The sequence below is a fragment of the Notechis scutatus genome, chromosome Z (genome assembly GCF_049901735.1).
Source record: "Notechis scutatus isolate UNSWTSFEM ecotype Mainland chromosome Z, rNotScu1.2, whole genome shotgun sequence".
Lineage (NCBI taxonomy): Eukaryota > Metazoa > Chordata > Lepidosauria > Squamata > Elapidae > Notechis > Notechis scutatus.
In genome coordinates, this window is record NC_142025.1 from 26,789,083 (window position 1) to 26,814,997 (window position 25,915).

The 25,915-nt window shown below is 43.0% G+C and overlaps 1 protein-coding gene across 2 annotated transcripts in view; it reads right to left on the minus strand.

Annotated features, from left to right (window-relative positions):
- UBE2E2 (ubiquitin conjugating enzyme E2 E2) overlaps positions 1-25,915 on the minus strand; it is a 119,750-nt gene that overhangs the window by 67,624 nt on the left and 26,211 nt on the right. For both annotated transcript variants that reach the window (XM_026685716.2, XM_087948055.1), the window contains exon 3: positions 9,195-9,245. In XM_026685716.2, coding sequence (XP_026541501.1) covers positions 9,195-9,245 — 51 coding nt within the window. The remainder of the gene's footprint in view (positions 1-9,194; positions 9,246-25,915) is intronic.

Consider the following 25,915-nt stretch of genomic DNA (forward strand, 5'->3'; position numbering starts at 1 on the left):
TGGTTTTTGTCATAGAAGACCCAATAGGCTCAGGACCAGCTTTACTAAATGAAATAGACAAATTCAGTAAATTAGCAGGATTAAAAATTAATAAGGAAAACACCAAAATGTTAGTTTAAAACATAACAAATAGTAAACAAAAAAAATTGGAAGAAAAGATGGGATTACAAATTGTAAATAAAATTAAATATTTAGGAATCTGGTTAAGAGCTAGAACATTAAACCTGCGAGAGGATAATTATACTAAATTACTGAAACAGATTGAAAAGGACTTGGAAAATTGGAATAAGATGCAAATTTCATTATTAGATAGAATAGCAACAATCAAAATGAATGTTCTACCTAAAATGTTATATTTATTTCAAACAAACCCGATATTGCTGGACAAAAAATTCTTTAAAGATTTAGATAAAATTATAATGAAATTTATCTGGGCAAAGAAGAAAACAAGGGGAAAAAATTATTTACAAGATAATAAAAGCAAGGGTGGATTTGGGCTACCTATCTGGGAGACATATTATAGAGCAGCGGCATTAGTGTGGATAAAAGATTGGATTGACTTAAGGAATAACAGGATTTTACAACTGGTGGGACATGATTTACAGCTAGGCTGGCATGCATTTTTATGGAACCCGAATAGTAAAAATAATTTATATTTTACCAGATGTATTCCGAAAATCTTTAATTAAAGTTTGGACTGAAATAAGAAAGAATCATTATACTAAAATCCCAAAGTGGTTCTCAACGATGGAGGCAATGTTTCATTTAAACACAATGGACATCAGTAAAAAAACTTAAATATTACCAAATATTAGATAGTGAAGGAAAAATTAAAATGAAACAGGAACTAGAATTTCAAGAGAAAGCTATTGATAATTGGTCATATTTTCAAATAAAATTGAGATACAACAAAGACGTCAAAGAATATGGAATTGAGGTAAAAGATACATATTTGGATAAAATACTTCTAAATCCTGAGAAAAGCTCAATTTCCAAATTATATAATTATTTATTAGAATATGAAATGGCTGAGAAAATTGTGAAAGGTCCCATGTTGGCTTGGGAAAAATTTTTTTGGTTATAGCATTGATCTGGATGACTGGGAAGAAATCTGGCAGAAAAATTTGACACTAACCAAATCAGTAGCGCACAAGGAGAATTTATACAAAATGATGTACAGATGGCATCTGGCGCCCTCCAGATTGGCTAAAACATTTCAGACAGCCAATCCTTGCTGTTGGAAAAGTAAAGGGAAATTTAGTACATACTTTTATTCATGGTGGACTTGTCCTGAGATAAAGAAATATTGGCTAAAAATAAAAACGTGGATAGAAAAAATTATAGAGAGTGGGCTGGAGTGGAAACTGGAACTATTTTTTCTGGGAACGATTAAAGGGGACTACTCCGCTAAAGTAAAATATCTGACCATCCATTTATTAACTGCAGCACGTATCTCACTAGCACAATATTGGAAAAACCCAAATGTACCACCAATACAGATTGTTATTCAGAAAACATATGAATGTGCCCAACTGGAGAGGCTTACGCTTAAAATTAACAGGAAGGAGGATACAGATTATTACTGGATATGGGACAAATGGCATAAGTGGGTAGACAATAAAAGGGGAAACATATAAATGAACCTAAGATACAAATTATATCCAGCGATTCATATTAAGTACAATTAAAGGTTTTAAATCTTCTTTTCTTTGTTACTACTATTATTAGTATTAGCTATTTATAATATTTTTGTGTTTATTAGTTAAAAAACATGAATGTATTAGTAATAGAAGAGTGGTTATAATCCAACGTGAAAATAAATGGAGTATATTGTGAATTATTTAGTACTTAGGATGTGATAAGGTGTGAATATGTGACTAGTACTAGCCAATAATGATATTTAGGATTCACCAAATTCAACAACAAATGTAAAAAATTATGTGTTATTATTGTCTTTGTATTTTTGAAATGGTACGTTTTTAAATTTGTAAATAAATGTGTTTTTAAAACTTAAAAAAAAAGCAATTCCATTCCATCAGAGGTTGTCAATAAGGCTAAATTTTAGACTTGTCCTCCCAGAAATGTTCTAACTACTTTTCCTCTCATTGCTGATTTGTCTACATTGTTTACATCAGTGGTTCCCAAACTTTTTCAGTCCACCGTCCCCTTGGTGCTACAAACTCATCCTCAGTGCCCCCCACCTAACAACCAGTTATGTGGGCATGGCCTAATTTGTGGGTGTGGCTTGGTGGTCACGTGACTGGATGGGCGTGGCTATGTGACTGGTAAACCAAACACAAGTGGTCCTCGCTTAATGGCTGGTTGCTTAGCAAGTGTTCTAATTTATGACTGACCTCCCTAGAGCTACTTGGCCTGTTTTTGGAGTTTTGACAGCCATGCACACATACATACTCCCTTCTAACCCTGCTGGAGCAGATGGTTGGATTAGATATCTCATTCACTTTCTCCTCCCTCCCTTTCTTTCTTTCTTTCTTTCTTTCTTTCTTTCTTTTTCTTTCTTTCTTTTTTTCTTTCTTTCTTTCTTTGTCTCTTTCTTGCTGTCCCTTCCTTCCATACCCCCTTTCTTTGTCTATCCCTTTTCTTCCTTTCTCTTTCCCTTTTTCTTTCTTTCCCTTTTCTCTTTCTTTTCTTTCTTGTCTCTTCTCTCTCTTTCCCTCTTTCTCTCCCTCCCTCCCTCCATATATCCCATTCACTTTCTCCTCCCTCCCTCCCTTTTTCTTTCTGTCCCTTCCTTCCATTCCCCCTTTCTTTGTCTATCCCTTTTCTTCCTTTCTCTCTCCCTTTTTCTTTCTTTCCCTTTTCTTTCCCTACTTTCTTGTCTCTTCCTCTCTCTCTTCCTCTCTCTCTTTCTTTCTTTCTTTCTCTCTTTCCCTCTCTCTCTTTCTCTTTCTCTATCCCTTCCTTTGCTTTCTCCTCCTAAGCTAGGAGATCCACCTGAAACACACACATACACACACGGTCTCTCTCTTCCAACAAGATAGTCACCCGGCAGTATCGCTCGTGACGAGTCTCCCAGAGTCCCAGGGACTGGGCGCGATTGTCCATTCATGCCTGGTCCTGCGTTGCCCGGAAAAGCTGGCAGGTAAGGCTTCCGGGTCCAACAAAGGGGCAGCAGGCAGGACTTCCACCCCTCCCTCTTTGGGGAAAGGGCTGGGAACTTCAAGCAAGGCTGCAGCCTTGCCCACCTCAGCAGTTTGGGCTTTCCCGACTGCCTACAAACTTACCTTACTCCCGTGGCCGGTGGCAGAGGGAAAGTTAAGCCAGTCAGGGAAGACCCGTTGCTACTCGGCTCCCTGCCAGCCCACATCTCGTCAGCTGCTGGGGCTCATGGGTTGCGGCTGCTGAGCGAGAGTGCGGGAGGCGACCAGGAAGCACGAGGCTTACGCCGCCTGCATCCCCCTCTGCCAGCCACCCCTCCAAACGTTTTAGCTGAGTGCGGGCCACCGCTATGCAAGCTCCATGGGTGGAAGATCCTCTCTCATGAGGCTTGACTCGCATCATTCTCACAGCGGCAGCCCACATTCAGCCAAAGCACGCAGGCTGGCAGGCGGCAGAGGGAAGGGGCAGCAGGCAAGGGGAGCCCCTAGCAGGCAAGGCCCAGCAGCTGCAGAGAATCCAGGCAGGACCCAAGCAGCAAGGGCAGCCCTGGCTCGCCTTCCTCTCAGCCACCAGCAAGCAAGGCAAGCGGGGTGGGGGTGGGGAAGCTGAATTGTGCCCTGTGAGAGGCCCACCTCCAGCACTCCTCTGCCGCCCCCTTGCCTCTTAGCGCCCTCCAAGTCATCCCACTGCTCCCAGGGGGCGGTACCACCCACTTGGGAACCACTGGTCTACATTATCTCCATTAATCATCTGGGGTCCTATGAAGACACAGTATTTTGTTTTATATTTACATAATTTTACAATTTGACAGTGAGCCATGATAGCTCTTAAATTTCCTTTAATAGTATTATTCTCTGGAACCAAAGGAACAATCAATACAGCATAATATGCTTTCCTACTCCTAAAATTTGTTAACCAAAAGACTGGTGGCAGATACTATAAATTCCTATTGCACAAAGATTCTTCTATATCTCAGACTGAAGATGTACCTAATTACTTGCTTCAATTTTTTTACAAAATATTTTTTTGTTTTACTATTCCTTCTATTCATATGGGCATAAAAAGGTTCCCAGGTTCCTGACTTCCATTGTCTAGGTTCAATTAAGGACAAATTAGAACTTTTTACTATCATTTTATTTGCCCAAACGTATCATATATTGTTTTTTTTGCTATTGGGTTAAAATTAAGGTTCAATACTTGAAGGATACTGATAAGATGCAAAGGAGATTTACTTAAGTGGCAAATGTTCTGTACATAGTATTTTATGGAACACTAAACTGAATATTTGGCTGCTGCCAACTTTTTTATATACTATGTTTATTGAATGTGGATGAGATTCAGTTTTAAAAGGCAAAATATTTTAATGCCCTCAGGTAAAAATATAACTCTTCAACTAAGTTTTTTTCAATAAGAATTTATTACAAACATTGATTAATGGAGAATTGCAATACAGATAGAAAAATCTAGACTTTACAATATCTAGGGTCCAACTTTACAGAAATAGGACCCAATCACAGTATGAACGAACACTGATTTGTGCTTGAAGCATGATGAATTAGTGTGTAATATACAGAAACAAAAAAAGGCAAAATATGCCCTATGGAGATAAAAGATTAAGATTATGCTATACAAAGTGACAGTGAAAACTGTGACTCCGATTTCATGGGTTGTATACATCCAGTTTTTCTTGTTATATTAATTTGTTCAAAGCATAGCTGGGCTGAACAATAATAGCACTATACAGTAATTTTATGTGTGTGCTTTTGCTATATCTTTTCCTTTAGTTTGAACATATATTGAAGTTGTAATAGAGAAGAACAACAATACAAGCTATTCTGTTCTCTTTTCCTGTTTCATTTTATTCTTCCCCGTACAATTCCCTATATAATATGCACCATCCCATGCTGTTAAAATTATACTATGTAAATGTTATGAATTGAAATAAATGTTGGGTAACATTTTTGCAAAAACACATCTATTTTACTTTCTCTTTTAAAGAATCTAACAGTTCTTTTTTTTTCCTCATTATTTCTCCCTTCACTTTTATTCAATTATATTTCTTTCTATCAAGGTTTTATTAATTCTCCATCAAGCATAAACACACAAAATACAGATAAAACAGATAAAACCTTCTTAATTATTATTTATACATGTCTTTTCCAAAATTCTCTCCCTTTAGTTTTATTCCTCCAAGGTTTTATTAATTCACAATCAAAACATAGCTAACCAAAACACAAAACATAAAACATAAAACTTCTTTTGAAAAGTGGCTTAGCGCTGGGTTACATCTTTTGACAGACCTAAATCAAGTTCGTGCTCACCTTATATACCATTCATATCTTATTAACCGTTCTATATTTTCTATATAACTTCTCCCTTCTTTTCACTCTCTTAGTTATATTTTGTTTATTTCATCTTATTTCAGAATCATTATGTTTGTATCTTTTGTCTGTTCTTTTCCAATCATCTATTTATCTCTTCTCTTTAGCAAAAGAATTTCCCCTGTAATCACTTTTAAGGTGTGACGCCTTTCCCTAAAGTAACACTTAAAATAATACATAATTTCTATCCTGATTCTGCTTAGTACATTCTACATGATGCATTTTGAAAAGAAAAAGAATAATAAACTTATAATATAATTAAATATATAATTTCCATTCTAATTCTATTAATAGTATAACTAAACATTAATCATATTACACATTCTCTTTGATATTTTATTAAATATGGTGTCAGCCTCATGATATCTTCCTAATAAGTATATTCTGTCTTCTAACTATTGCATATCTGCTGCTATGCTAATTTACTTCTTTCAGCTGTCATGAAACGGTGGGAGGGGGAATCTTGGAGGAAGAAGGCAGGAGGTGTTTTGCATTCTTTGCTGGGTTAGCAAGGGGAGGGGGATTCTTTTCTTTAACTTTCCATTTCTTCGCTAGCCTCTGTCCCTTTTGCGCAACTGCGAACTTTTATCAAAATATGTCAAGGTCAACTGACAGTAGCCTCATCACCACCTGGAGATGACCACATGATCATATTCAGAAGTTTTAATTGGAAGAATCATTTGAACTTTGGGAGGTGGGAGCAATTCTATTCCTTTGTATATGTGTTCTACCCGCCAATTTCTTAGTTTCGGAATTGGCTCTGTCGTTTCCACTTTATTTCCCAGTAAAAGGATGACTTTGCTCTACACCATGGAGTCTGAGTATTTCTTTCTTGGGATTTAGAGGGAGCAGACTGACATATGGACTATTTCAAATGCAAATACTACAATACTATCTTATGTACTCTTGCAGAATCTTTCTTAAATTATACATCCTTTATCCTTTATCTCTAAAAAAAATATCTTGTTCCAGACCGTGGCTTTTTTTCCCTTTTTCCCTCCCTTTCTTCTCCAGTCTGATCTTTTTGTTCCCCCTTCTCCTAACCTCCACCTTTTTAGCTTCCCCTCTCTGATGTAATTCTCTTTTCAATTGCTTTCTAACATTGTACCTTTTTTTCACCTTATTTTTCTTTTTCTTGGTTGTTTTATTAAATCTTAAATTCTCATTTTTCCTTCCTCTCTTCCTATTTTCTTTCTTAATCAAATTTTTTTGTCCATTAAAAATGGCTTCCTTTTCTTCTTCTTCTCCTTCTTCATCAAGTATTTGCTGGTACGTAGAAACCGCCATTTCTAAAAAGTGGAAAACAGCTCCCAATGAGTTCTTGCCATTTGGTTCTCTTTCTTTTAATTTTTCATATTCCATTTTTAGTTGATCCAGAGATGGTGCCATTGTAAATTTTTAAAAACAACCCAGATGTTTTTAGTTTTAAGGTAATTTGCAAATGTCAAAGTTATCAAACAATCCAAACAGCCAGAAATTATTTCCTCTTCTTCTCTTTGCAACTTTTCCTCCTGGGGCAAAATCACAAATATATTTTAAAGCTGTATTACAATTAGTTGCTGGTCTTATAATCTTCAAAGCGTCTCCTCCAACCAGTTTTAAAAGATTTTTTTTTTTTAGTCCTCTCCTTCCCACTTATAACAAAGAGCTTGTTTTTACCTTAAAGCAGCAGGTTTTTCAGTGCTCATTTGCTTTCTCCGTAAGGAAGGGGAGTGAACTTTCCTTTCAGCACTTTCGCCGTTTTAACAACTCCTTTTGGAAACAAATGTATCAATCCAAAAGTCAGGTTTCCAGGGTGTTTAAAAGTATCTTAATGTCCCGGTTCAGCCAAGAAAACTTCTCCTTCTGATTCTTCCTCCTGCACAACTCTTATCCGGTTGAAGATTCCTATGTGGCTGCCATCTCTGACAGCCGCTCCACCGCCTCAGGAAAAAGGAGTCTAGCCGGCTGGGGAAAGGGGGTGCGATATCCCCAGACCCCTGCCCGGATCTCCTCTGTCTTCCGCTGCCTCTTCGGGGCAGCGACAACCCCCAAATCCAATTGGATCGGGGGTACCTCAGCGGCGAGCGCAGCAGGGACCCACAGAGAAGCGGATTCCTGCCGCCGCCGAAGCCTTGCAACTGGAAGTCCGAAGAATCTAACAGTTCTTAAAATATGTAAGATTGAAGGGAAATTTAAAGATCTTTCTTTAAAAGAAAATCTGTGTAGATGTAGGAAGATTCACAAAAGTAAAGTAAGTTCCCTGAAAAATATGTGATACCTTTCCTCTAAATATTTCAAATATTTCCTCTAAATTTTACTTCAATTTCCATCAATTCACAAAGAGGAGTGTCACCAACATATGGAACAAGATCTGGCATTTGCCTATTACATGCACAGCGTAAAACCTTCAATTGGAAATTGCAAAATTACAATTCAAATAAATTGTTTTATGAAGCATTTCTATCTTGCCCAAGACAATTGAGCATTATTTTGGCAAGTATTTGCAGGCATGATATTCCGCTCTAAAAAAAAAATCGGGCCGGCCAAAAGAGACCCCCCGCTGCGCGCCCGGGAGCGCCCGCTGCTTTCCTCGCCAGGGCCGGGCGGTGGCGTGTTGCACGGAGGCTGGTCTGTGGCTGGCCCAGCTCCCTTTCCTGCCACTCAGCGGCCTCCGCCGCACCACCGGGCTCCGCTCAGGTATCCGGCTGGGGCTGTCAGGAGTTGCTACCGCCGGCGCAGCTCACGCGGCTCCAGTCCGCGTTGCCTCGGGAAGGGACAGGCAAAACCAGGAGCCGCTGCTGCCGTTGCAAAGCGCCGCGGCGGCTCTTCCTTTTTGCCTTTCCCTTCCTGAGGCAACGCTGGACTGGAGTCGGCATGAGCCGCGCCAGCAACTCCTGACTCGGGGCCTCCGAGGAGGGGAAGGAGAAGAAGGGGGGAAAGGGGGCGATTCCCAAAAAAATCAGAATTCCGATTTTAATCGGAAGAATATCATGCCTGTATTTGCCAAAATTGAATGTATGACTACTACTTTAAAAGTATTGAAGAATTTGCTTTTATTAAATAATATATCGTATTAAATTGGAAACAGAAATAGGCTTAATGAAATAAAAATATCCACCACACTGACATTAATACTTCTAAACAAATAGTTATTTCCATAGAAGCAAACTAAATGTACTGATGACCATGTACATATTAACTTTCATGATTAGAAATAATTGTAAAGATTTAAAGATTTAATCTTGGCTAAATTCTGAAAGTGGATGGATATTAAGTTGGCAAACATGTAATTCAGACTAGTTGAAGTACAATAGAATTTTAAATGCTCCCACTATTTATAATAAATGGAAGTGACAAAATCCAGATCCTATAAAAGTTCAGTATTTGACACAGATTCATTGTACTTTTATAAGAGCTTAATAATGAATAAAAATAAGACTTCCAAAAATGAAAATATGTCTTTAATACATTTTCACTAAATGTGCCTGCCAACCAGCCAGATCAATAATCACAATAAAAATAAAATATTTACTGCTCAGAGGCTGTTTTGATTTGTCTTCCATCATTATTTATTCAAGATGCAAAAAAATTAGCCACATGAAAAACAACTCTAAATAATAACCAGATCTTTTCATCATAAGACTAACAAAACTGAAGAAACATTTATATTAGATGAATTATCATACGGTATAAATAAACTTCAAAACTTACCTACAGTTTGGAGGTGGGTCTAATGTAATTTCTGCAAGTTCCTTCTGAATCCTTAAGAGAAAAGAAACACATATTAAAAGTTTCCTTCCAATTTTATTGGAGGTAGTTAATCACTGGGAATAAAAAGTTTTAATTACAAATTAAAAGATTATCTCATATAATTTAATATATTTCAGCATTATTCATGGCTATGAAGTGGAAGGGAAATACTTACATAGACAAAAAGTATAGCTTCCATCCCAAAAGATAGTGACACAGAACATATTTATGATTGTAGAGGTGTTTCTTCTCCCCTGATCACATCTACTCCCCATCTCTGCCCTTTTGGTGCCCTGCACTCTAGTGCAGTAGTTGCCAACTGATGGTTCGCAGCCCACTGGTGGTCCGTGAGAAAATGTTGGTGGTCCGCAGAGAAATGTCACCCCCAGAGCACCCCCAAAGCAATTAATCCAGGCTGCATGGGATCACAGGCCTGCCGCCCACGTGGCTCGCAGGAACCCTCTCTGCCCACTCACTCCTCACCTGGCAAACTTGCCTGCTAAGTTGTTATTTTTCCTTTCCCCCCCCAACCATCAGCTGTTCTGCTGTGCCGGGAGATTTAGATTAGCTAGAAAGTAGGAAACCATTGGATTTTTTACTTTCTAGCTAATATTTAGATCTTTGGCTCTGCTTTTAAGCAGAGCCAAACCTTCCTTAGGACTGAAGCTTTAATGCAGGTAGCCGATGGCAGAATCATAGATCTCTAAGTGAATCTGTGATTCTATGAGCAATTCAATCTACCTGCCTGCTTTGCCTCATTTTGGATAAAAGTTGCTCTTTTTTATATAAAAAATCAATATTTACATCAATATTTATAATATTTACATACAAGCCATGCCCAGCCAGTCACATGACCACCAAGCCACACTCACAAATTAGGCCACACCCACAGAACCGGTTAAGAAATTTGCATCCCACCCCTGCCTGTGTGTGTGTGTGAGGGGGGGAAGAGGGGAAGAGAGGTTAGATATATATATATATATATATATATCCCCCCCCCTCCCTCCCTCCCCCCCCTCTCTCTCACCAATGTCAGCAAGCCACTGTCAGTCAAAATTCATATTATTGGTCCCCGGGATTTAAAATTAGGAGTTTGGTAGTCCCTAAGGTCCAAAAGGTTGGTGACCCCTGCTCTAGTGCTCCCAGTTGATCTTTGCAGTCTTCTTGTTCCCACTGCAAGATCATCTGGCCTGGCCTTTCCTAAGGCAGATACTAGCCATGTGAGGTTTTCTTCCTGAGATTATGGGCAGCAGTTTTCTTCAAGACCTATTTGGGGAGGGAGGGAGGCCTTGTGTGGCCAGCAACTATCTCATGAAAGGACACTGTAGATATGTCCTCTTTCAATTTCTGAGCAAGATGATGATAAAAACTGTGGCAGTCAAGATTGCCTCTGCAAACGGTACCAGGCTCCTTAAAATGCAGTGGCTGGGACTTTGGCTGCACTGCTAGGTTTGGGTGGTTAAGGCTGCCAAAGATGGCTGGGACTTCTTCCTGAATCGCAGCTTGGGAGCTTCTTGAAATCCTAGAGTATGGTGCACCAAGAAACCCCTGAGCCATAGTGCAGCAAGAAGCACTTAGAACATTTCTGAGGCTGCTTTTCACTCGTAAGGTATGGTGGAGGGTGGCAGAGATTGGTGTATGTGTGAAGGCAGCTTGTTGGGAATTAAAGAGAAAGCAGACCTTATTTTGGAAGAACAGAGATTCAGGGCTGGAGGGTCCAAGCCAGTAATAGCTTGAATTGAGGTTGATCCTTGATTGGTAGGATTTGGATAATAATGGTAATGGGTAATGATGGTATTGTTATTGCTAAATGATGCAGACATGTGATGTTGAGCTTTGTGACCATATTTACTAGGAATGGAAATCCTAATCCCAACTGTCAACATAACTCAAGGATACCTGTAATTTGAAAATAAATGAATGCAAAACTTTTTAACTAAATAAGAATTATACGAATCCAGGTTATGTAATGGCTAATATCTTCTAGAACAAAATTTCTTAAACCAAATGCCCTATAACCCCAGTACCCCTCAAACACCTAGAAAATGTTTCATGAGATAGTCTATTTATCTGCATTTATTTCATCCCTCATAGTGAAATGATTACTATGTCAAAAATGAAATATGTGTATTGTATCATATATAGTTCCCTATCAAAGTCTATTTACTTACAAATATGTTTGTATCAGATTTTGATTCTGAGAGTAAAGGTGTTATGCAAACTGGATATCCATTGATTCCCCCTCCCCTCCAAATATAGCTTCCTCATATTAAATGCAAATTACACTGGCCTGGTCACTAGATTTGAGGTCCATTCATCCAGGAGGAGGGAATACGCTGAATGGACCTAAAATTCTTTATCCCCTTCATCTGCAACCTGAGGAAGCCAGCAGAGAAGATTGCAAATGATAATCACATGATCAGACAGCACTTATAACCAACCATAAATGTAAATAGGTTGCCAAGTAATCAAAATGCCAACATGTAATTGTGCGGAGGATGCCCAGAAGTGGTTATTTGCCATAAAAAATCCATTTCCAAACAGTCTTTAAACAAGTGATTGTACCATATTTTTGGGATGAATTGACAACTGACTTAACAACTTTAGTTAAAGGATCATCATATTTAATTTTGATCCTGTAATACAGTATTTGTATTACTTATTTATTTGAACAAGTATAAGAAATTTGTAGATGATGCAAAACTGAATAATACAGCTAATACCCTAGAAAGCAGAAATAAAATTAAAAAGAATCCTGGTAATTTAGAGAAAGGGATTGAAAATAATAGAATGAAATAAGCATAGCATAAACATAAATATAGGGTAGTGGGATTAGTAAAATACATTTGAAAATTATACTGACATCATTAATCAGATATTGAATATGAATTGGCAGTATTACCACAATCTTTGCATCAACAGAAATATAGTTTCCAAATTATGGGAAGCCATAAAATCATTCTTGTCAACACTGGCTATATTGTGTCCAGCTCTGGGCATCACATTTGAATGTTTTGGTAGAACTCAAAAAGGTACAAAAAAGAAAAACAAGGATGATGAGGAAATTGAAACTAAATGATTGAGGACAAAGTAAAAAAAAAAAATTAGGGTGCAGTACAGCCTTAAGGAAAAAAGACTGAATAAGGTCTTGAGAACTTATTGTATAGAAGAAAGCCACAACCCATTTTCTAACATTTTAGTTTATAGGGTATAAAGTATCTTAGTTTTAAGATAGCAGTTAATCATGGGGGGCTGGGGAATAGAAACAATTATTTGATAGCAGAACCAGTTACCTGTGAAATTAGGTAACCTCTTAATTAGCTAACTAAGACTTACCTAATACTATCTACATTTTACTGGATGCTCTGAAGCAATATATATATATACTATATGCAGTTTTAAGATATGTTTTAATTTGAATTTCTGAACTGAACAAAATGTTAAACTTAATGCCTTTAATGTATGCATGAATATGCCTATGCGTGCATACACACACACACACAGAATAAGTCTCATCAATAAATAGCTATGCTAATTCCTGGTATTTTTGTATAATTCAATAATTCAATATGTAAATGATTAGATTTAAAGTCACACACAATTAATATTATGTATATCTACCTTAATTTCCTTTATGTTAATAAAGATTTCAGAGGTACTGTTTCAGATGAATCATTAACTGACATAGGCAACAAGAAGGTCTTTTTATTAGTAATACCCAAATTGTGGGAATTATTACCTAACAATATTTGCCTGCATCTTTCATTTTATCAGCAGAAAGTCACTTACCGTATATACTAGAGTATAAGCCGAGTTTTTCAGCCCATTTTTTGTGCTGAAAAAATCCCCCTCGGCTTATACTCGAGTCAGATTCCCCTCTGAAAAAAAATATGGTGTGGAGCTCCGGAGCTGGGCAGGCACTTCCCTGCTTCCGTGTTTCCTTTGCAACTTTTAAGCATGGGGGTAATCGGAAGCAGAAAAGTTCTTGCATGAGGATATATTTTTTCTTTTTTTTAACTGTTTTTTTGGGGGGAAAGACCCACCGTCATGTGAGAATGTTCAGACACGAAATCTATCTGCCCGAAAATAAGTGTGTGTGTGTGTGGGGGGAATTTTAACAGAGGGAAGATGTAGGGAGAAGACAAAAGCGACGGAAGATCCTTCAGGGAAACTGAGGGGAGACTCACCCTTGGTCCAGATGAGCCCCCTTCCCGCCCCTAAGGAAGCAGAGGCAGCCAGCAAGGGCAGGCAAGCCCCACTTCACAGACTCTGTCCGTCCTCGCTCCCACCCAAAGCCACGAAGTCCCCCAATCACGCAGCCCAGAATCGCCCTCCCTCAGGGGCAGCAACGACGCCCGGTTTTCCCGAGACAAGAAGCTCCGCCGTGCAATGAAAGCGCCTGGCTCTAGGCTCGCGGGCTCAGAAAACAACGCGAGCCGAGGTCGCCCGCTCCGCTGACGGCTTCTCCAACATCCAGCACCGCCCTCTTCTATGTGCCGGGCCCGGCAAGTCCGAGCAGCCAGCGTGTGGAGCAGGACGGCGCCGGACACTGTTGGCTGCCTCTTTCGCAGCACGAGAGGCCTCCCGGCTGGCCAGCTGCTCTCCTCCTTCTCTGCCTGGGAGGCTTCTTGTGCTGCAAAAGAGGCGGCTAATGATCCCCGGCTCCGCTCGGCTTCTCCAACATCCGGCACCGCCCTGTTCTATGTGCCGGGCCCGGCAAGTCCGAGCAGCCAGCGCGTGGAGCAGGACGGCGCCGGACATCGTTGGCTGCCTCTTTCGCAGCACGGAGGCCTCCCTGGCTGGCCAGCTGCTCTCCTCCTTCTCTGCCTGGGGAGGCTTCTTGTGCTGCAAAAGAGGCGGCTAATGATCCCCGGCTCCGCTCGGCTTCTCCAACATCCGGCACCGCCTGTTCTATGTGCCGGGCCCAGCAAGTCCGAGCAGCCAGCGCGTGGAGCAGGACAGCGCGGTTATCGTTCGCAGCACGGGAGGCCTCCCGGCTGGCCAGCTGCTCTCCTCCTTCTCTGCCTGTTTGTTCTGTGTGACCGAGGAGGAGACGGCCGGCTGATTGGGGAGGCTTTCTGCCGAGGAGGCGGCTGCTGGTGTCCGGCTTTGCTCCGCTTCTCCGATGGTCCGGCGGCCCTGTTCTTTATTTGGGCAGCAGGCGCCATGCTGGCGCCCACAGCGGCAACAGGCAGTTCCGCCGGGCTCCCTCAGGTGTCCGGCTGGGGCTGTTGGGAGTTGCTGCCGCCGGTGCGGCCCCAGTCCCGCGTCGCCTCGGGGAAGGCAAAGGCGCGCTTTTGCCTTTCCCTTCCCGAGGCAACGCGGACTGGGGTCGCACCGCGCAGCAACTCCCAACAGCCCCAGCCGGCACCTGAGCGGAGCCCGGGTGGAACTGCCTGTTGCCGCCGTGGGCACCTGCTGCGGGCGCCCGGCTGCCCAAGTAAAGAAGGCCGCGCTGACCATCGGAGAAGCGGAGCAAAGTCGGCACCAGCAGCCGCCTCCTCGGCGCAAAGCCTCCCCAACCAGCCGGCCGGTCTCCTCCTCGGCCACACAGAACAAACAGGCAGAGAAGGAGGAGAGCAGCTGGCTAGCCGGGAGGCCTCCCGTGCTGCGAAAGAGGCAGCCAATTATCTCTGGCGCCGTCCTGCTCTACCCGCTGGCTGCTCGGACTTGCCGGGCCCGGCACATAGAACAGGGTGGTGCCGGATGTTGAGAAGCCGAGCGAGCCAAGCGACCTCGGCTCGCGTTGTTTTCTGAGCCCGCGAGCCTAGAGCCAGGGCGCTTTCATTGCACGGCGGAGCTTCTTGTCTCAGGAAAAACCGGGCATCGTTGCTGCCCCTGAGGGGAGGGTGATTCTGGGCTGCGCGTTTGGGGGACTTCGTGGCTTTGGGTGGGTGGGAGTGAGGACGGACGGAGTCTGTGAAGTGGGGCTTGCCTGCCCTTGCTGGCTGCCTCTGCTTCCTTAGGGGCGGGGAAGGGGGCTCATCTGGACCAAGGGTGAGTCTCCCCTCAGTTTCCCTTGAAGGATCTTCCGTTGCTTTTGCCTTCTCCCTACATCTCCGCTCAGGTGTCCGGCTGGGGCTGTCGGGAGTTGCTGCCACCAGTGCGGCTCCATCCCGCATTGTCTTGGGAAGGGTGGGGCAAAACCAGGAGCCACTGAGCCTGGGCCTCCGGTGCCGCTGCTGCTGTTGCAAAGCGCTGCCGCGGCTCTTCCTTTTGCCTTTCCCTTCCCGAGGCGACGCGGGACTGGGGCCGCGCCGGTGGTAGCGACTCCTGACTCAGGGGCCTCCGAGGGAGGGGAAGAGAGTGACTCCTGCCTCCGCTGTCATCATCATCTTCTTCTTTTGGGTTAGTGAATCAATTAAACCTTTCATGATAGTGAGATCGCTTTCCCAAATTAATTATTTTTATTTTTGAAATTTACCAGTAGCTGCTGCATTTCCCACCCTCGGCTTATACTCGAGTCAATAAGTTTTCTCAGTTTTTTTGTGTAAAATTAGGTGCCTCGGCTTATATTCGGGTCGACTTATACTCGAGTATATACGGTATATTAAATGGTACTAGGTTATATTAGCTAATATAAATGTGCCAATCCCTGGCTACATTGCTAACTAATGCAAATACCTTGAATTAGAATTTTAATCTTTTTTATTATTTTTAATGTTATTATTTTTGTTTTAAAAAGTTTTTTTTTCATTTTTAATTATAATAAATTTTTGAATTGTAACCCACCCAGAGTTATTGAGTATAATGGGTAGCCTTAGAAACGGAAAACAAATAAATAAATGATATAAATCTTTGTGTAAACAGTGTAACGTAGATATTCCCAACTTTTTTTCCTTTAAATTAATTACTGCATGATATAAATGGTTTAGATTATCTTGAAAAACTTCACAAAAACTGTGAGTCAGCAAGATCTGTGTCTACCATAGCACATTTGACATCCTTATCCTCCCTTGCTGTCTGAAGAATTAAATATACTATTACAAAAATATAAAATCTCATGAAATGTTGTTTCAGACTGAAAATATAAGATTTTGAGCAAGAATTTCCAAAATCTTACAAAATAAAAAACAATGCAGATCTTTTGCAAAATATGGTATAGATATTCTGCATTTTATAAGCACAATTGGGCCTGGAATCTTGGTTGCTGAATGAAATGGTCATTAAGCAAGATGCCATCTGACTGCTTCATTCAATGACAGCAATCTTCATTCAATGATAGCAATTCCAGCTGCATAAATTAAGTGACCTGATGGGGAGAAGGCATACATTCCCATACATTTCAGAAGGGGCGTCGTTCTTACCTAAGACGCTCCTTCTCAGAGGGTGGAGATAGGATCCGGATGACTCTGGTCTGCTTGCTCTTTAGACTGAGTTGTTTAAACTAAGGATATGCCTCTTCCACCCCAATGATCCCCAGTTTTTGATGAGGTCAAAGCGATGCAAGTGATTGTCGATGGCAACTGTCCCCCTACACCCGCACCCCAGACCAGACGGTCTCCAGGGTGGGGTGGATCCTATTTCCACCCTCTGAGAAAGAGAGTCTCAAGTAAGACCAGCACCCCTTCTCCAGAGTGATGTCAATAGGATCCAGATAGTGTGGGACATACCAAAGCTGATGTCCTATGGACGGGACTCTGGCTGGTCCTGAGTCTGTGGTGCAGAAAGTACTCTTTGCAAGACCCGTCCTCCAAAAGCAGCTTCTGCCGAGGCAAATAATATATATAATGCCTAATAAAAGGTGAAGGTGATGACCAGGTCGCCTCTCTACAAATTTCCTCCACCGAAGCCTGCGTGGCCCATGCACCCGTCATGGCCGCTTCGCATGGAGTGAGCCTTAATCTGTCTCGACTTGGCAAGTCCTTGCACTTCATATGCCTTAGCGATGCATCCTCTAATCCATCTACCAATGGCCAATGGTATAATTTTCTGTCCCATTGTAGTCAGTTGGAACGACACAAATATGGCCTCTGTCCTCCTGAAAGCTGCAGTCCATTGGATATATGGAGGGCCCACCTTACACAGGCATGATATTCCGCTCTGAAAAAAATCGGGCCGGCCAAAGAGACCCCTGCCGCGCGCCCGGGGAGTGCCCGCTACTTTCCCTCGCCAGGGCCGGGCGGTGGCGTGTTGCATGGAGGCTGGTCTGTGGCTGGCCCAGCTCCTTTTCCTGCCGCTCAGCGGCCTCCGCCGCACCGCCCGGGCTCCACTCAGGTATCCGGCTGGGGCTGTCAGGAGTTGCTACCGCCGGCGCAGCTCCACACGGCTCCAGTACCGCGTTGCCTTGGGAAGGAAAGGCAAAACCAGGAGCCGCTGCTGCTGTTGCAAAGCGCGCCGCGGCTCTTCCTTTTTGCCTTTCCCTTCCTGAGGCAACGCGGGACTGGAGCCAGCAACTCCTGACTCGGGGCCTCCGAGGGGGGGAAGGAGAAGAAGGGGTGGGGGAAAGGGGGCGATTCCCAAAAAAATCGGAATTCCGATTTTAATCGGAAGAATATCATGCCTAATTACATCCAATGTGTGCCAGACCCTCTCCTGGGCATTAGATGGTGCCAGGCAGAAGTCCAGCAAGATCAATTCCTGAGCTCGATGGAAGTTCATCCTTGGGGATGAAGGCCGGGTCCAACCATAGGACTATTCTGTTGGCATGGAAAACATAGCGGTCCTGACTGATAGGGATGCAGCTCCGATATCCTCCTGGCCGATGTTATGGCCACGAGGAAGACTACCTTGTAAGTTAGAAAATGTAGGCTGACAGTTCTCAAAGACTCATAAGGTGCAGTCGTAAGTGCCTGAAGCACCCTGGATAGGTCCCAGGTGGGATACCTATGTACCACCGGTGGTTTCAAATTGAAACCTGAGTACCACCAGGAGCTGTGCTAGGGACTCTAGGTTCCCGAAAGTTAAGACCGCTGAAAGGGCTGCCACCTGTCTGCGAATAGTGGCGGGGGCCAGGCCCTTATCTAGCCCAGCCTGTAGAAAGTACTTGGGCCACTGTTGCTGAAATGGGCTGAAATTCCTTCTTCATACACCACACGCAGAAGGCCCTTCATGTCACATTATAAATTCTGGTGGTTGAAGGTGTTCTGGCCACTTGAATTGTTCTAATCACCTGGGAGGAAAAGTTGTCCCTTGTCAGAATTCTCCTCTCAAATGCCAGATAGCAAATTGGAGCCACTGAGGCTCTGGATGGTCGATTGGCCACTGGCTGAGGGAGATCCTTTCGTGGGAAATCCTCCATGGTCTGGTTATTGAGAGACCCACCAGGTTCGCAAATCATGGATGTTTGGGCAATGAGGGGATATAAGTAGAACTTCCGCTTTCTCTTGACCTTCCTGATCACCCCTGGGATGAGTGGAAGTGGGGGAAAGGCATAAAGGAGACCCCGCAGCCACTGGCACCAGAGCACGTTGACTCCTTCCACCCCGTTCTGGGAATCTCGAAAAAAAACTTGTCAGCTGACTGTTTGAAAGAGTTGCAAAAAGTCTACAATCATAAGACCAAAACAGTCCGATATCTCCTTGAACTGGGCTGGATGCAGGCACCACTCAAATTGGTTGACAGTGGACCTGCTCAGCCAGTCTGCCCTCATATTCTTTACTCCTGAAATGTGCTCTGCCTTGGTGGAACCTAGGTTCTTCTCCACCCAGTGGCACAGCCATTCTGCCTCCTTCATGAGGGATTTGGAATGGGTACCCCTGTTGGTTGATGTGGGCCTTGGTGGTCACATTGTCCGTAAGGAGGATAACATGCTGTCCCGCAATCGTGTCCTTGAATTCCCTGAGAGTTAGATAGGCTGCTCATAGTTTTAGCCAATTTATGTTGTGTTTTAAGTTTATAGCTGACCTGCCCTCAGCCATTTGCTCTTGAAAATGAGCCCCTCCAGCCCAAAAGGCTGGCATCTGTCGTAATTGTTAGATGGCCCTGCTCTCTGAAAAAAAAAAACACCCCCTGGCCATTGCCAGGGACATCTATCAAAGTAAGGATGTTATCACCTTTGGTAATACCCCTTCCACTGTCAGTGAATTGCTCCACCCTGACCTCTGATAAGGGAGCAGGAACCACTGCAGGTCCCTTGCATGCAGTCTAGCCAAAGGTACAATTGCAATGCATCTTGTCCAGCAGTTGTGATAGCTGGGCTAGTGATGTGGTCTCGGAACTGACTCACCAATCCCTAGATGTCGGACCTTCGCTCTGGGGAGAGGGAAACCACCCCGGCCACTGTGTCTATTATGACCCCTAGGTGTAATAGGTGGGTGGGTGGTGTTAAGTGGCTCTTGCTCGTATTGATCGAGAACTCGTGGTCCTGCATGCCTGCATGGTAATCCTTAGGTCCTCTTCTACTTTCCTGGGCGATGACGATTGGATTAGAATATCATCCAAGTAGCATTGTATACAAACTGGAATGGTTCTGAGATGGGCTGTCAATGCCGCCAGAATCTTGGTGAAGGTTCTGGGCGCCAACACCAGGCCACACAGGAGAGCTCAGTATTGCAGATGCTTGCCCATGTAGCAGAATCTCAGGTATTGATGGTGATCTGGGCAAATCGGTATGTGCAGGTAAGCTTCCATGAGATCAATGGATGTCCAATAATCTCCCTCCCTGACACTCCCTAGGATGGATTGCAGAGTGTGCATTTTGAATTTTTGGTATATCAGGTAACAATTCAGTCCTTTGAGATTGAGAATTGCTCTCCACCCCTCTGAGCTCTTTGAATGACGAATAATATTGAGTAAAATCCATGCCCCTGCTGGTCTTCTGGAACTGGCTCTATATCCTGGATAGCCAGTAAATGCTGAATAGTGGTTTCCATTAGGTTTCTCTTGGTTGCATTGTTCGAAATGGGGCTACGGATAAAAAACCTCGGTGGACTGGATGGGAATTCTAGGGATAGTCCAGAACTTGTTGCGTCTAGTACCTAAACGTCCATTGTCGCCTGCTCCCATTGGTCTTCAAAAAGGCTGTCTGCCACCAATGGGAGCGGTATGGTAGTGTCTTGGGACAATGGAAGGAACGATTGCCTGTCCATCAAAAGGGCCACTTATTTTGTGTTTGGTACTTGTTCTTGTTTTGAAACCCCTGGGATGACTGAAATTCCTGTCTCTGATCGAACAAACCTTGAGTACGTTGAAAGTTTGTTCTGTAGGGGCACGAAAGATGATGAAAACCTGCTATTAGGTCTCCATGAAATAGATGGCAGTATTTTCCATCTGTCCCTGGCTTCCACCAGAACTGGTTCTAGGGGGCCCCCAAACAGCTTGTTCCCTTTATATGGAGCCGACGCTGTATCCATCGTTGCTTGGTGTCAGCCTGCCAATATGTGAGTCACAGGAGGCGTCGAGTCATCACTGCCGATGCTATAGCCCTGGAAGCAAACTTCACACAGTTAAGCGTAGCATCAGCTGCGTACACTGACACCACAGTCGCCTTATTAAAGTCCTGATGGGTCCTGACATCATTGACAGGCACCAGCTCCTGCATCTGGCAAAGCCAAATCAAAGGGATCCTGGTGTAGAGGAGACCCGGAGGCCATGCATTCCAAAGCACACTGGTCCCCTCCACTCCCTGAGTCGGAAACCTGGTGAAGAACCTGCCCAACTGGGCATTCTGGGTGGTGGTGGTGGCAAAGAGGTCTACAGTTGGAGGATCGAATCAGCATAACAAGTTTTGAAACAGCGAGGGGTGTAGACTTCACTCTGTCTGGTCTACTGTGGACCAACTCAACCAGTTGGCCTGGATATTGTCGACTCCCGATATATGGTCCACCCTGATTGAAAGGAGGTGTCTCTCCGCCCACCTCCCCAGGCTCTCTGCCTCTCATCAAGGCCCTGGACCTGGTCCTCCCTTGCCTGTTGACATGTGCCTTTGCGGCCACATTGTCTGTCATGACTAACACATGGTAACCAGCCACCCTGTTCTGGAAGTGTTTCAGGGCTAAGAAAATAGCCCTGAGTTCCAGCCAATTTATGGGGCACATCCTTTCTGACTGTGACCAATACCCATGGGTTATTTCCCTCTCCAGATGGGCTCCCCAGCCATGGAGACTGGCATCTGTGGTGGGCCAGATCCTGTCTAGCTCCTTGAAGGGAAGACCCCTCTCTAGAGCCTGGGACTGCCACCATGCAGAGGAGCAAAGGACCTGAGAAGGAACCTGTACCCTTATGATAGAATGGCTGGTTCCTGCCTGTTGAAAGGGGAACAAGAACCATTAGAGTTCCCGGGCATGGAGATGGGCCCATGGGACAATCCCAATGCAGGAGATCATCTTTCCCAGGATCTGGGACAGTAGAGACAACAGGACAGTGCTCTGATGCCGAATCTGACTGATGCGTGAAGGCTCTCCCCTCGGTCTGGGGAGAGGAACACCTCGCAAAGTGACATATCTATAATCGCCCCAAGGTGAAGCAACTTAGTCATTGGGGAAAGATGACTAAGGTTGATCAAGAACCCGTGGTCTCTTAGGCTCTGCAATGTGATGTGAAGGTCACGATGGGCTGAGTGGGTCGACTGCGATTGGATGAGTATGTCGTCCAGGTAGCACTGGACCCTCATGGGTATGGTGCGAAGCGAAGCTGCCAAGACTTTCTTGAGGACTCTTGGGGCCAACGAGAGACCGAAGCGTAAAGCCTGGTAATGGAAATGGTTGTTCTGATAACAAAAATGGAGAAACTGGAGATGATGTGGCCAGATAGGAATGTGGAGATAAGCCTTGTGAGGTCTATGGAGGAGAGGAGGATAGAATGCAAGGTCTGCATCGTAAAACATCTGTATGGGATAAATTTGTGTAAGAATTTAAGGTCCAAGATGGCTCGCCACCCCCCCAGAGGCCTTTGGGATCACGAAGAGGCAAGAATAGAAGCCTTGCCCTCATTGATTTTCAGGAACTGGTTGAATGGCTCATATGTAGACGAGATGTTGGATTGCTGATTCTGTAAGGGCCCATTTAAAGCGGTCCCTGGAGGTGGAGCAGCAAACAAACCATCATGGAGGTGAAGAGAGAAACTCCAGTTGGAAGCCTGACCTCACCGTCTCAAGAACCCAGGCATCCGATGTAGGCTCCTCCCATCTGAAGGCGAAGAAAGCCAAATGGCCTCCGATGGGGGGGAGATGGGGCACCCATTTTGAGCGTCTGAATGAATGAACTCCTCCCCCTCAAAAGGGCTGTTTACCGGGGGCCTGTTGCTGCTTACCGGAAGCTTCAGAACACTGTTCTTGGCGAGCAGGAAAGGACCTCTGACTTCTAGAGAACCAAGAGCTGGTTTCAGGTCTGAAAGACAAGGGGCAAAAGTATGGCCCAGGGCGATACTTGGACCTTTTCCCTGCTGAAGAGAGGACCTTCCTCTTGTCCTTGGTCTCTGTCAAGTATGGTTCAAGGACATCACAAAATGGCATCAACTCCATGCACGGGAGATAAGCTAACTTCCATTTACGGCGGGAATCGGATAGCCAGTTGCATAGCCAAAGTAGCCGCCTGGCCACCACTGAAGAAGCCATGCCCCTGGAAGCGAAATTGGCTGAACTCAGAGTGGTGTCTGCCGTAAACTCTGGCACCGCAATTATCTTATTAAGATCTTGGTGTGCTTGGAATTCGGTGGCTGGGAGCCTCTCCTGAAGCTGGTGAAGCCAGCACAGTTAAGATCTCGTAAAAAACAAGGCTGCCATTGATGCTCTAATCGCCCAAACCACTGCCTGGGGAGTGCGCTTGAGGGTTTGCTCAGACCATTTGTCCTCTGCCTTGAGCACATCCTCTGGTTTGGTGGGGGTGCCTGAGGAAGAAACTGTTAGGGATAACATTGTTTACCCTAACTGGTTTGGGTAAAAAATAATAAACAAGTTATCATGGTTTGTTGGTTAAAGTGTGTGTAACTTTAACTACAAGAATGTAATTAAGGGTGTGGTTGTAAAAGCACCATAAAAGAAGCAAGTCAATTGCAGCTCTCTCTCTCTGGCTTAATGATCCCTAATTACTGGATGGATTGATGACTGCGTTTTTCCTTACTGGAACGGAGGAGAGAAAGGAGTGTTGATTTCTCAACGGAGAGAAGAGATAATACGGACTGATTTATTGTAAGTGAACTGACATTGGCTATACAACACCGATTTTGCAAATTGAGTATCCCCGACTGGACTGACTGAAATGATACATGACTAATGGACCGTTTATTTTGACTATGCTATAATTCCTAATGGAATAAACTATATTTTGGATAGCACAAGCGTATCTGTTTTTTTACTGCGTGTTAACTAAAATACAAACTTATCTCACACATTTACCTGTCTGCCTATCTGACTATGCTACACATTCTGTTTAATTTGTTTTCCTTAACACTCGTTGAGGAATTCAGGCTTAACACTGGTTATGGGCCCAGAGACTGCAAAGTCAGTTTAACTAGGATAAAAAACAGGTTTATGTAAAAAGTGAGGTTTTTGTGTTGTTACACGTTACAGTAAACAGACAGCTGTGTTTTTTTATTAATTATAGTTTTATATCCATATATTGAAACATGGCACAAGTCAGTCTACAAAGTTTGTCCCTTATATCCAAGCTGGATGGAACAAACTATGTTTCATGGTCTATGAAATGTAGTCTACTTCTACGAAGAGAAGATCTGTGGAACATAATTGAAAACCCACCAAACGTAGAGGAATGGGATACTGAAAATGAGGAAGATAGTCAAAAGATAGAAGACTTTAAACAGAAAAATGAACAAGCTCTTTGCATCATAGGACTAACACTATCTGATTTGCAACTTGTTCATATACGTGGAGAGCAAACAGCTGTTGGGTGTTGGCAAAAACTGAAGAGGATTTATGTCCGAGATAACGTTGGTGCTCACATAAATCTAACACGGAAGCTTTTCCGGACGCATCTCCAAAAGAATGGTGATATGCTGAGTCATTTGAATACTATGAAAAGCATTTTTCAAGAACTGCACGAGAAGGAGCTTATTTTCTCTGAACTACACCAGGTCTACATAATTCTATCTTCATTAGACGAAAGTTTTGATGACTACATAACTTCCCTTGAAATTTTACCTAAAGAAAGCCTAACTTTAACTGATATCACTGGCAGATTGATTGAAGAGGCCAGAAGAAGGCTTGAAAGAGATCAGTTAAGGAGGGAGCAACCTCAAAAGGAAAATAATGAACCTACTGCATACGCAATTAAAAAGTGTTTTAATTGTGGAGGAAGAGGACATTTGGCAAGATTTTGTAAGAAAGCAAAGCGCCAGAATGCAAGTCAAAATACTGGAAGTCATCAAAGAAAAAATAAAAATTTTGAGTTAGCCATGTATAGCAATGGAGTTGTGAAAAATAATTTATGGGTGGTTGACAGTGGAGCATCCCACTGTATAACAAATGATAACAAAAAATTTGTAAAAATGTCCATGAGTTCACAGCATATCTCATTGGCAAACGGCTGGAAAATGAAAGCAAAAGGTGAAGGTATTGCACATTGTTCTTGTATAAAAGAGAACGTAAAAATGTTATATGTACCTCAACTTAAATTTAATTTGCTTTCAGTTAGAATGTTGGTTAGATTAGGATACGTAGTTACCTTTAGGGGAGATGATTGCTTAATTGAAAAGAAGGTAAGAAAATTACTGCATCTTTAAGAGGTGAATTGTATGTGTTAAATGATAATGGTTTAGAGGTGGCTAACACGGTTTATGATAATAAGAAACCTCATGATGAATGTATTCACTTGTTACACCGACGGCTAGGTCATTTAAATTTTAAAATGATTAAGAGAACTGTTCAACTATCTAAAGGAATAAGTTTGAAACCTTGTAATAAGTATTTGCAATGTTCTGCTTGCAATCAAAGCAAAAGCAAAGTCATACCGGCAAAAGAGTTGATGGATTTACTACCAAAGAGCCTTTAGAGGTAGTATTTGCCGATATAATAGGTCCTAAAAAACCAAGTGTAGGTGGTGCTCGATACATATTAAGCATAATGGACCACTATTCTAGGTATGGTTTCTGTTTTCTAATGAAGAGAAAAACTGAAACGTATCTAAATTTCTTTAATTGGTTAAAATTTGCAGAGAGGAAAACTAAAAAGAAATTAGTAACTCTTATAACAGATAATGGTGCGGAATTTACAAATAATAAATTCCAGAGTAGACTTAGGATGGCAGGTATTCAACATAAAAAGTCTGCACCATATAGGCCTCAACATAATGCCTTTATAGAGAGACGAGGCCAAACACTGCAATCAATGGGACGGACTATGTTGTCAGATTCAGGATTACCTGACAATTTGTGGGGAGAAGCTATAATGTGTGGTAATCACATATTAAATAATGTTGTTAATTCAACAACAGGTGAATTACCATTCACACTGTGGCATGGTAGAAAACCTGATTTAAGTTACATTCACACATTTGGTGCACCAGCATGGGTGCATATCCCTACACAACTCAGAAACAAAGGACAGCATAGAGCTAAAAGATTATTTTTTGTTGGATATCAATCAAACCATAGATCTTATAGATTCTGGGAACAAGGTACATCTAGAGTATACTGCAGTGCTAGTGCACAATTCCTAGAACATATAGGATGGAATAAATTAGAGCAAGATTCAGATAATGATGTATTTATAGAACCCTACAAGAAGCAGAAAGAAAAGACTAGTTATAAGAAAAGTCCAATTAAAGAAGAAGTCCACGAAGAGCAAA